The sequence below is a fragment of the Trachurus japonicus genome, chromosome 8 (assembly GCF_045865225.1).
Source record: "Trachurus japonicus isolate A0001 chromosome 8, Traja_1.0".
Lineage (NCBI taxonomy): Eukaryota > Metazoa > Chordata > Actinopteri > Carangiformes > Carangidae > Trachurus > Trachurus japonicus.
The window spans coordinates 13,432,842-13,445,653 of NC_140914.1; the positions used below are offsets into that span (position 1 = coordinate 13,432,842).

Here is a 12,812-nt window from a genome sequence, read left to right on the forward strand (position 1 = left end):
GTATTTGAAAAGAACCCAGGCTCACAATAAAGGTTGCATTAGCCAGTAGCAGCAACTCACTGTTGCAGTGTGAATTATAAATGATCTGTGACTAACAGTGTTAATAATTTTCTGTCTCTTTTCTTCTGTTTCAGTCTGAGAATGCCGAGTTGATATGAATAACCTACTGTGATATACAAATTAAATAAAGATGTTCTAAATTGTACTGTTTTCCTTTTTTTCTCTCCCAAAAAATGCAGTACAACATTTCAACACAGTAAATAAGTAGGTATACAGGAAAAAAAAAACATTAGGACCAGGTCTAAGGGTTCTTTTCACAATGTAAGGTTTTCATGAGAAAAAAATTCACTAAAAATGCTTTATAAGGATTTATCATTGAAACAAATACAGGTTATTAAACTATGTGCATTTATTGCACAGCAGGCATGTGGCATTAGTGGAGGTTGTTGTTTATTTATTTGGGACAACTAAGGTGACCCATGTAATAAGAAAATCAAAATTTGAAGGACATAGGTGTAATAATATACTGTATATAATACACTGATGTTACAGCCAGGAACTATTAATTAACAGCCTTCAGAGGTGGTGTTGCCTTTGTGGCACCAAACTCTCACAGAGGCACAGGTGTTATAAGACCCTGGGGCAGATGCTATTTATGTGGACCCTGCACACTAACTGGTTGTGAATTTATGTGCACATACTGCGTATTTTTGGACTTAACTTGGGCTTTGTTATGCCCGTAGACAACTGCAGGGAAGTGACTACCAAGTCAAGTGATGTTAAGACAATTTCCTTTGTTTAGAATGGCAAAGATTATATCATATGACAGACCGAAGCCACAGTGTTCCCTTTGAACACAGCTGTCAAATAACAAGCTGTCCTTAACAAAATGACTGATTGTTTCGGCATGTGATAGGGATATGCTTCAACTGTAAAGGACATCACAGCAGTTAAACATTGCATGTCTTACTCATGACACAGGTATTAACAGGTGTTTGCTAGAGCTGCTTCAATTTATGGCAAAAAAAAAAAAAAATCTGATTTATGGGTGCTTTAGGAGATGAAAACAGTTGTGCGGTTCACAACAATAAGAATTGGTGACTGCATAGTCATTTGTGCTCATGGTCTTGTGTAATATAGAGTATTTTGCTGAGGAATTTACAATAAGGTTTACTGTTTGGCTCACCTCTGCCAACTTTTTTTGTTTCTCCTTGAATTTCCTTATCACTTCACAACTGCACTTCATGTTAGACTGTTGAGATAGGTCATCAACTACTACTGATAAAAACTCAGCCTTAAAAAGTCAGCACACACCAAATCTTCCCCTGACCTATCTGTGCCTCTTATTCTGACACCTCATCTGCTTCTCTCGGACTTACCACATAGTATGTCACAGAAGAGTCTGTCTTTCTTTTATACCTCACTAGGCCCCTCCTCGCCTGAAACATTTGGTATGTTTTATTTCAGTTCACAGGCTTAGTGCAGTGGCTCATCTATAAGTATCTACAGAGTCAAGGACATACAAAGTTGAAGTTTGTCAGGATTGCTTGTCCTCACTTGTATCCCTTTTCACCATCTGGAAAGAAATCCTTGTCCTTTCACTTGCACTATAGTCCAATTAATATACTGACTGAGTTACAGTTACAGTTTAAACTAACAGAAATGAGACAAAAAAAATCAAACAATAATTCTTACCTGGAAAATAAAATGCTGTTTGGCACGTATATAACACAAAATGTTCAAGCTTATGTATCACCAGAAAGTAAACTGCGAATAGACCATTAAGTGAAGTTAACCACCAAACTAGACCAAACCAATAGCACCCATGTTGTAAGAACATGATAAATGTAAACCTTGAGCACAACATATAAATATTCTTTTAGGTCTGGAATGGTACACATTTTCTAAGACACAGTTAGTTTATTGAATTCAGATCAGATGGTGCACTTTGTCTTATAATGGACAAAAAAACACAGTGTATAGAAAAAGCTCTTAAGTTAAAGGTGACACAGCATACACGTGCAAATTTCCAGATGGATGTATAGATTCATATTTGTAAGCGTATGCAGACTGAGATATCAAATCCTCTTTGTTGTGCAAAAATAGCATCTAATTTAAAGCTAAGCCCACCAAGGCTTCCTTCAAACAAGTTGACTAGTTGTCTGAGGGCCTTTGACCTTGCATGAATAACACACTGGACACATGCTATTCAGGCTGGCAGAAAAAATGAAGACCTTTGACCTTGCTTGAATAGCATATGTGCAACACATGTTTACACAATAGCCTACTTACCTATTGAGGTCATGTGGGTGACATTCCTCAAGGTCATCTCCCTTTTTTAAGAAAGAAGGTGAAGACAAAACATATTTCACTCAATAATCCAGATTTTAAAATACATCACAGTCACTGGGGAAATTTCTATTTCCCTACATTTGTTATACATTTGATTCTACCATCCACCAATCCTGGATATGCTTTTCATTTATGGTACTATTACAGGTCTGGCATCTTTAACATCTTGTTTATTGGTGCAGGACTTATTTTGGGTCTTATCCCTGCCTAGATGGCAACTGTTCATCAACTCCATTCCAAGGCGAAATGTAATCCCTCTGCAGCTTTTATGGAATGGCGCTCAGCCTCAATTTTATTTCAGACATCTGAGATGTGTGGTTGTCCTGCAACCATATACCAGTGACATTTACATGCTTCTCCAAAACCACAGCCCTTGCCTGCTATGACATACTCCAATATGAGTATTATTACCAACACTGAAGATGATTTTGTTATTGAAACTAGTTGCTGACTGATTGATTTGTTAATGAAAGCATTTTCTTCTCGTCTAACAAGGCTTAAAATCTGAGCTCCTACACCGCAACAATGTTGTACTGATTAATGAGTGATATTTCATGACACACATTTGTACTATAAAATTATGAAATAACACAAATACAATAAACAAATGATATGCAATAATAATCATAAATTAGAACAAAACATTATGAGTCAAATATAATCTTAGGATATTAAAATGTTTTTGTATCTGCCCTTGAAAGGAACAGCTCTGACCCTATTTTACAAAATACTTGACCCTGTTTTATTGGACCACCAAATGTGACACGTGTCAATGTCCTGTAACTGTACACCAGTGACATTTGTGTGCTTCTCCAGAACTGATGGAAAAAAAGACCCCAAAAAAATGTATCCAAACTGTATATATTACAAAAAATAAAAACATAAAACCAATAATAATAAAGTAGTTCAGGTATAATAAGTACAATGCTAAAAATAAACAATACCTTTTAGTTAAAGAGAATGTAATGTCTTTATGAATATAATACTCTATAGGATTTCAACTCCAACATCTGTCCTACTCCTGTGAATTAATGTATAAATGTATTGTACTTGTGTTAACAGATGTGAAATGCAAAGAAAAAAAAAAAACCTTTATGCCATATGTGAGAAACAGTGGTATCATAACAGCGGTAGTGGTGGTGATCCTATACACTGAATGCATATAACATTACACATTAAGGTAATTATTTATGGAAATACACAATTCATTTTCAAGAAAATCTTAACAACCCTCCCCTAACTTTAATATTTCTTTAGAGCTCTCAGTTTTGCAACAAACACCTACAGCTACAAGTGTGCATACAAGGCAATATAATCACTCTAAATGTCAATGTCACAGGATTAGCGGCAACATGACAAGAATACATGACCAAATTGAGAAAGGCACACCTACTGAGAAGACAGTCCCTCCTCTATAAAAGAAGCAGCTTAGGACTCTGGTGATAACTGGTAGGCTTCCAACTCAGGTGAGTGGCTCAATGATAATTTTAGCTGCTGTGCAGCAGTGGTCGGGGCCGGGCAATTTTAGGAAAAATTAGGCAATTTGAAAGCGAAGGTTTCAAAGCTGTAGCACATATTGTTGATTTGTTATGAATTTTCAAAATGTAGAGATGTGCTGTAACGCCACCATCAGGACTATTGTCTTGTGTTTCCAGTTGAGGTCATCTGGCATTTTGATGTGTCATCATCATCACCCTTGCTGGGTACTGAACCCACATCCATACTTAAGAACCAGCACCTAACTCATTTAGCTAATTGGCTGGAAGAGAGACCGGTGGGTGGCCTCACAAATGGACTTGGAGTTACCAGCCAGGCAGTAGTTGTCAAGGCAAATTTAAAAAATTGTCAAAATGTCAGAAACTCTGTTATCTATACAAAAATCTGATAATACATAAATTGCATCTTGACAGCATGGAAATGATGGTGATTTGTTTTTAACGATAAGTGTTTTGCTTCATAAGAGAAAATATGATGTTTTAAAATGCCACTCTTAAATTGACTGCAGTTGTTCTCATGAGAGCAGAATTCAAAATGTTTTCAAAAATTCTGTTTTTGAGATAACATTCTGATATTTGCCAAATGTCATCAACCACGAGTCCAAAATATTGTCAGTTTTTTTCAGGAAGATTGGACATGTATTTAGCAAGAATTGGATGGTATATGTTAACAGTACTGTTTACAGTCGTACAAACGTTTTCATGCACTGTTGGCTCAATTTTGAATACATCAAAAAACTGTGTGGATTGTTTGTGAAGGACAGTCTGAAGATGCTCTCTAGCAAGTTTGGTGTCAATTGAGCAAAAATTGTGTGGGAGGAGAGATTAAGTTACAGTTACAGTTTTTGAAAAAAACAGTGATGGATTTCATAATTTGTGATGACAAGTGGACAAACGTTTCAAAACTGTAGCATTTGCCATTGGTTTGGTAGGAATTTGCAAAGTTTTTAAATTTAAACGCTTATTGTTTATTCATGTTCAGGGCAATCTAAATACAAATGTCATGGTAGCTTTTCTATGTTTTTGATATATGTAATTTGAAATCAGTATGAACCTCTACTGATTAATATCTTGTCAAATTACAACAGGGTGAAAAGAGGAGCTGGGCAATATTCAATCTTCTGTGGACCAAAGGAGGTACTTTGCTTTTGATGGTATCCACAGGATAATAAAACACATAACAAGTCTACTGAGAACATATTGTTATTAAACTAAATACAAGAAAATATGTGTTTAAACGCTTCTTATTTTCAGTCATTTAAGGTGCCATCATGAGTACAGACGCAGAAATGGAGCAGTATGGCCCTGCGTCTATTTACCTCCGCAAGCCTGAGAAGGAGAGGATTGAAGCTCAGAACACTCCCTTTGATGCCAAAACAGCCTACTTTGTAACTGAACCTGCAGAGATGTACCTCAAGGGTAAACTCACCAAAAAGGAGGGGGGCAAAGCCACAGTTGAGACATTTACAGGAAAGGTAGGTCGCCTTAAATGAAATGGCTCAGGTGGTAGAGTGGGTTGTTCACTAACCGGGGGGTTGGTGGTTCGATTCCCGGGTCCTCCTGTCTGCATGTCGATGTGTCCTTGGGCAAGACACTGAACCCACACCTGCCCTGTGTGAATGTGTGTGAATGATTAGCTCCCAAAAAGCCTGTCTGCGAACAGAGCTGTATGAATGTGTGTGAAAGGGTGAATGCGACCATTACAGTGTAAAGCGCTTTGAGTAGTCTGAGTGACTAGAAAAGCGCTATATAAGTGCAAGTCCATTTACCATCCATTTATTACCATTTCTGTAAATACTGAATTTGTTCAGTTATATTTGCTTTATTGCCCTTCCTATTCAGACACTCACTGTAAAGGAGGATGAAATCCATCCCATGAATCCTCCCAAGTACGATAAAATTGAGGATATGGCCATGATGACCCACCTCAATGAGCCTGCTGTGCTGTATAACCTCAAAGAGCGTTTTGCATCATGGATGATCTACGTAAGGCTTCAATCTTAAAATGTAATGTGGTTGAATCTGTAAAGCAGGAGAATTAAACATAATTATGTTTCTTTCTTTTGTGCAAACAGACCTACTCTGGCCTGTTCTGCGTTGTCGTGAACCCCTACAAGTGGCTTCCAGTGTACGACTCTCAGGTTGTTAACGCATACAGAGGGAAGAAAAGAATTGAAGCTCCACCCCACATCTTCTCCATCTCTGATAATGCCTATCAGTTCATGCTCACTGGTAAGGTCAAAGTCACAACAGAATTTAAATGGACATGAAAAGAATCTCAACACTAGTTTTAACTCGAGTGTACTTGTTTGTATTCCAGATCGTGAGAACCAGTCTGTCCTTATCACGTGAGTATAACACTCATCAAAACAATTAAGAAAAAAAACAAACTTAATAGCTAAAGCCGTTTTCCCACTAAAATTAGCGGGTCGACGCGGGTTTTTTAAACGCGGGTCGACCCGCTAACAATCGGCATTTGGCCCCTTTCCCATTGACCAAAATGAGCCGAGTCTGCCCCCCCGCTGGGGGATCAGACAGAGCATAAACCAGTCACCCAGCTCTCATCCGCGGTGCAAGAGACACACACAGTGCCATGCCACAGCCGCCCGCCGCGGAGTGTCCGTCCGCCGAGGCAGACGAGGTGTCTGGCTGACCTGGAGCACCAGGACCGCGGAGGACAGCGAGTCTGCCGCGGCCATATGACGGACGTCCGCGGCACAACACGTCAGTTAAACAGACTGTCGCTTGTTTTCTTTTCTTTTTTTCAATTGTTTTTGGTCACTGGTCTTTGATCTTTTGATCCCAGTCTCGACTGAGAGCAGAGCTTTGTTTTGGTACGTGATATGAGACGCGACCGGCGCGATGACGTGGCGTCAAGTAACGCTTAGCGTCATCACGTAAATTAGCGGGTTGACCCGGGTCTGGCGTTCCCACTGCAAGCCGATTGGAGCCGAGCCGATTAAAGGCGATTTTAACCCGCGTCGCTAGTCGTTTGACCCGCGTTGACACGGGTCGACGCGCCTCGGTGCGCCTTTCCCACTGCCACCAAAAGCCGATTGTTAGCGGGTTTAAACGGGTTTTTTGACCAGTGGGAAAGGGGTATAAGTGTGGCTCATCCTTCTGTTACCCAGTGGAGAATCTGGTGCAGGAAAGACTGTCAACACCAAGCGTGTCATCCAGTACTTTGCAACAATCGCAGTGGCTGGAGCTAAAAAAGCAGAGGTTGGCAAAATACAGGTAAGATTGTTAGTCCTCCAAAAATCGTTGCCACGGGTGATTGCTGCTTAGTGAAATTTTCTTATACAGCCTCATGATAACTATTTGTAGGGCTCGCTGGAAGATCAAATCATTGCAGCCAACCCTCTCCTGGAGGCCTATGGTAATGCTAAAACTGTGAGGAATGACAACTCTTCTCGTTTTGTAAGTACTTTTATAAGCCCTCACATAACGTATTTTCAATATTGTGAGTCAAACTGACATTTATATATATATATGCTCAGGGTAAATTCATCAGAATTCACTTTGGCTCTACTGGAAAGTTGTCTTCAGCTGACATTGAAACATGTATGTACTGATTTCTTTCATTTTGGCAACATTTGTAGCATACAAATGCAGTGTATTACATTGCTCGATGCACATTCCTCATTAAGTCTTTAAAAAAGTCATCAAACAATTTCTCACAGACCTGCTGGAGAAGTCTCGTGTCACCTTCCAGTTGTCTGCTGAGAGGAGCTACCATATCTTCTATCAGCTGATGACTGGCCACAAGCCTGAGCTCCTGGGTATGTCATGTATACATGACACATAACACACATATGAAAACACAAAAAACTGTCAGGAAGTGCAAGCTTATACATTTCTTCTCCTTTCATCCAGAGACTCTTCTGATCACCACCAACCCCTATGACTATCCAATGATCAGTCATGGTGAAATCACTGTCAAAAGCATCAATGATGTGGATGAGTTCATTGCAACAGATGTAAGTTGGTTTTTGGAGTAAAAACAGATGAATGTTAGAATAACTGATTCTCTAAAATGATTTGCTGTGTATAATTTCAGACTGCTATTGACATCTTGGGCTTCACTGGGGAGGAGAAAGTAGGCATCTACAAACTCACTGGTGCTGTGATGCATCATGGTAACATGAAATTCAAGCAGAAGCAGCGTGAGGAGCAAGCAGAACCTGACGGCAATGAGGGTACTGTGTTAATGATGTTATATTACTTAATCAGATTGCACCAAATAATATTATAGGGGTAAACTTAAAGGTAGAGTCTGGAGTTTTGTTTGTTGCAGTAAACAAAACATTCCAACTGCGCCCCTCCTCTCGGGCTCAACTGTGTAGCCTCCTGCACCTGACAGCAGCAGTTATCAAGACCTCAAAGGAAAGAAAATATGTAAGCAGGGTTCAAAATTAGCGGTCGCCAGTCGCCAGTGGCGACTAACTTTGATACTTTGGCGAGTAAAGGAAGTCGGCTGACTGGCCACTCTGGCGAGTGAAAAAAAAAAACTACTTCGTTGTTGTTACTGTTCCTCCCGACCCGGCTGTGACGCTTGGGTTGTGAGCCGGTGTCGTGCAGATCTTCAAGCTCACAACATGACAACATGCCGTATAGCAATGATTTGTGACCGATTACAACGCTCGCGGCACACGTGTGTATTCCTCTCTCTTCAGTCTGGTGTTTGGCTGCACTTTCAATAAGAAAAGTTCCATATGAGCGCGATCAGCTGAGACAGAGCACAATGGATGTGGCATTGATCAGATATCGCAGCGCACATGTTTATTTAACAGCAAAAAAAATCATCGCTCCAATTTATTTATTTATTTTTTTGCCGTTAAATAAACATGTGCGCTGCGATATCTGATCAATGCCACATCCATTGTGCTCTGTCTCAGCTGATCGCGCTCATATGGAACTTCTCTTATTGAAAGTGCAGCCAAACACCAGACTGAAGAGAGAGGAGCAGCAGAGCTCCTCTGACAGCTCCTCTGTGGAGCTGCGACGTCTTTTTTAAATTTTTTTATTGCAGCGCCGTTATTACAGGTGATGCACATCTATGTCCGTGTAGCTACATTTATCGTCTGATCTTCCTTCATGGTGCACAGTGTCAGTCCTCCTGTGAAACTTTTAGCTACTAAATAATATGACTGAAGGCAGTGGAAGTCTGCACATGTCGACACGCCCCCATGAGTTGACGACATAAGGAGCTAATAAATAAATATATATATATATAACTTATAGTATTATTCGGTCAAGTTCTTGTTATAGGTTAATGGTTAAACGGTTAACCATGTGCATCCCTAAAATAAACCTTTTAGGGAAAAAAGGCAAACTTGACTCCTTTATTCCACACTAAAATATGCTAATAGCTATGATATGTGTTAAAAATGCTTATGAGTGTATTATAACAGTTCAACACAATGAAACATATACAAAACAGCTATACATAATTTTTGGCCAGTAAAAAATCTTTCTGGCCAGTAGATTTTTAAAGCTCACTAGCCAGTTGGCCAGTGAGCAAAAAAGTTAAGTTTGAACCCTGTATGTAAGGGATAATGCCCGACGAGGTGTCCATTATCAGAAATTAATGGACGACGCGTCGGACGGTTGCTTCCGTGATGTTGTTAATGTTGTTTTTACCGTTAAAATCATACGTCTTTAAGCGGCTGAGCCGAGCGGACTATTTAATAACACTCGTCGGCGATAAAAGAAAAAAAAAAGAGGGACCCGCTGTGACCGCAGCGTAACGTTACAGCCAGTGACTCTGCCACAGCCTGGTAGTTGATCAGTGAAGGGAGGTGAGGTGATGGCTTAAATGTTACGTGACACAAAGTTTTTCAGAGGTCCAGTGCACTTCTTACCGCTTGTGTGTTTACAGACTCCAGTGCCGTGATGCGCTGAAAAAAAGGTTGTTTTGGTCCGAGTCCGTTGCCGTGGTTACCAACAAGCGTTTGAGCCAGCGCAGTAATATTTAGAACGTAATCAGGCAATTTTACCGGAACATCTTTATGGGTGTCCATTATGTAAGGGATAATGCCCGACGAGGTTTTTTTTTTTTTTTTTTTTTTTTTTTTTCAAAAAACTTTATTGAAAGTGACCAGCACATACAAATGCAAATACCATACAATACGTTGTTGCTGGTGTAAACATCAACACAACACCGAGAGAACAAAACATTAACAAAGAGATGAGAGGTGAAGGAAAAAAAAGAAAAAAAGGAGAGAGAGAGAAAAATACAAATAATATTAGCAGCAATAAAAGTAAATAAATAGTAATAAAATAAAGAGGTGCGAGAATAAGTTATCAGATTACGTAATGCCCGACGAGGTGTCCATTATAAGAAATTAATGGACGACGCGGAGGCGTGAACCGTCCGACGCGAAGCGGAGGACGGTTGCTTCCGCGAAGTCTGGCTGAGCCGAGCGGACTATTTAATAACTCTCGTCGGCGATAAAAAAAAAAAAAAAAAGAGGGACCCGCTGTGACCGCAGCGTACAGCCAGTGACTCTGCCACAGCCTGATAGTTGATCAGTGAAGGGAGGTGAGGTGACAGCTTAAACGTTACGGTGACACAAAGTTTTTCAGAGGTCCAGTGCACTTCTTACCGCTGGTGTGTTTACAGACTCCAGTGCCGTGATGCGCTGAAAAAAAGTTGTTTTGGTCCGAGTGTCCGTTGCCGTGGTTACCAACAAGCGTTTGAGCCAGCGCAGTAATATTTAGAACGTAATCAGGCTATTTTACCGGAACATCTTTATGGGTGTCCATTATCACTTTTTAATGGACACCCAGCAGCCAATCAGAATCGAGGATTCATCCAGACCATGGTATAACACTTTTTAATTGACATTATGCTGTTATGCTGTTGTGGTGAGCTGGGAAGCGGGTGTTAACGGCAGATGCTAACCGCTACCGCTAGCCGAAGTTAGCATCGAGCTAGCTCCCCACAACAGCCCTATTACTTGTTATCAGTCGAGGCTTTAGTTGACCCCCCCCCCGACTCTGCTGCACGTAGCTTCACCTGAGCTCCATCATTGACTGGAGAGAAAACACCGACTCTCTCGCACTCATTGTCCACGTGCATAACAAAACATATAAGTCTAATGTTTATTTTTGGGCACAAAACTCCAAACCCAACCTTTAAACCTTGCCATAAAAAAAATCAATTAAAAAGGAAACTGACAAAACCTATACAACAAGAATTATCAATATGCCGCACTGTGGAAAGAGAAACCATAACCAACTAATCATGGAAACATTTTTTTCTTTCAATTAGAGGCTGATAAAATCGCCTACCTCCTGGGCCTGAACTCAGCTGATATGCTGAAAGCTCTGTGCTACCCAAGAGTCAAGGTCGGAAATGAGTTTGTGACCAAAGGTCAGACTGTTCCACAGGTAAAATGAGACACAAAAATTAAAATGTTGGAAACTAAAGTAATGTGCATCAACAAAAGAATTGACATACTGCTTTTTGTCCCCCCTTTAAGGTCAACAATTCCGTATCGGCTCTGTGCAAGTCAGTCTATGAGAAAATGTTCTTGTGGATGGTTGTTCGTATCAATGAGATGCTGGACACAAGGCAGGCCAGATCATTCTTCATTGGAGTATTGGATATCGCTGGATTTGAGATCTTTGATGTGAGTAAAATGAAGACTGGTTATGTTGCATCACATGTCAACAGTATCTTCCTATGGAACTGATGATGTTTTCAAAATTATAGTTCAACAGCTTGGAGCAACTCTGCATCAACTTCACCAATGAGAAACTGCAACAGTTTTTCAACCACCACATGTTTGTCCTGGAGCAAGAGGAGTACAAGAAAGAGGGTATTCATTGGGAATTTATTGACTTTGGTATGGACCTGGCTGCATGCATTGAGCTGATTGAGAAGGTAAGTGGCCACCCATACTGCTTTTTTCATGGACAAATGGTTGCTACTGCTACCAGATTAATTTCACCAAGAAATGTAAATTCTTCTCAGCCAATGGGCATCTTCTCCATCCTTGAAGAGGAGTGCATGTTCCCCAAGGCTACAGACACCTCGTTCAAGAACAAGCTGCATGATCAGCATCTTGGCAAGACCAAGGCCTTTGAGAAACCAAAGCCTGCAAAGGGCAAGGCTGAGGCTCACTTCTCCCTGGTGCACTATGCTGGTACAGTAGACTACAATATCAATGGCTGGCTGGACAAGAACAAGGACCCCCTGAATGACTCAGTTGTGCAGCTCTATCAAAAGTCTTCAAACAAACTGCTAGCCCTCCTGTATGCAGCTCATGCATCATCTGACGGTAAGAAACTAATACTGAAGCAATATGGCAATTTCACTTACCAATACAGTCCTTCCTTTCCTTTAGAAAAAAAACCTGAACAGTAAATAGAGACTTAAATATTTGAAGGCATTTATTTTGACAGATGCTGCTGGTGGTGGCAAGAAGGGTGGCGGAAAGAAAAAGGGTGGATCCTTCCAAACTGTGTCTGCTCTTTTCAGGGTATGATTAACATCCACAAAAGCTCAAGATCCAGCTAGTAAATAGTTCACTTTTGTAGTCAACCTTTGCCTAAATGTTACCACCAGGAAAACTTGGGCAAGCTGATGACCAACTTGAGGAGCACTCATCCTCACTTTGTGCGTTGCCTGATTCCCAATGAAACAAAGACCCCAGGTAAAAAGCCCATAGTCCTGCTTTATGATTTGCATGTTACACAGTGTAACATATATATATATATTTTTAAATGTCACTTTGAAATTTTCAGGTCTTATGGAGAACTTCTTGGTCATCCACCAGCTACGGTGTAATGGTGTGCTAGAAGGCATCAGAATCTGCAGAAAGGGCTTCCCCAGCAGAATCCTCTACGCTGACTTCAAGCAGAGGTGACTTCAGTATAAGCAGTTTGTCAAAGTTATCATGAAACACAGAGCAAAATGTGAAATTAATATTAACAAAACATTAATATGAATAATAA

At 40.3% G+C, this 12,812-nt stretch overlaps 1 protein-coding gene across 6 annotated transcripts in view; it reads left to right on the plus strand.

The window, feature by feature from the left end:
- LOC146982790 (myosin heavy chain, fast skeletal muscle-like) overlaps positions 1-12,812 on the plus strand; it is a 34,903-nt gene that overhangs the window by 15,806 nt on the left and 6,285 nt on the right. Inside the window, exons 1-17 of one of the 6 annotated variants that reach the window (XM_085783969.1) lie at positions 5,101-5,323; positions 5,691-5,834; positions 5,924-6,080; positions 6,169-6,196; positions 6,980-7,085; positions 7,176-7,268; positions 7,349-7,412; positions 7,532-7,630; positions 7,725-7,828; positions 7,909-8,047; positions 11,125-11,243; positions 11,336-11,485; positions 11,569-11,739; positions 11,830-12,136; positions 12,261-12,337; positions 12,424-12,511; positions 12,603-12,720. In XM_085783969.1, the coding sequence (XP_085640095.1) occupies positions 5,120-5,323; positions 5,691-5,834; positions 5,924-6,080; positions 6,169-6,196; positions 6,980-7,085; positions 7,176-7,268; positions 7,349-7,412; positions 7,532-7,630; positions 7,725-7,828; positions 7,909-8,047; positions 11,125-11,243; positions 11,336-11,485; positions 11,569-11,739; positions 11,830-12,136; positions 12,261-12,337; positions 12,424-12,511; positions 12,603-12,720 (2,168 nt within the window). In that variant the 5' untranslated portion in view covers positions 5,101-5,119. Of the gene's footprint in view, positions 1-5,100; positions 5,324-5,690; positions 5,835-5,923; positions 6,081-6,168; positions 6,197-6,979; positions 7,086-7,175; positions 7,269-7,348; positions 7,413-7,531; positions 7,631-7,724; positions 7,829-7,908; positions 8,048-11,124; positions 11,244-11,335; positions 11,486-11,568; positions 11,740-11,829; positions 12,137-12,260; positions 12,338-12,423; positions 12,512-12,602; positions 12,721-12,812 lie in introns of those variants that run through there. The other 5 variants (XM_085783971.1, XM_085783967.1, XM_085783966.1 and 2 more) reach the window with 5 other exon arrangements.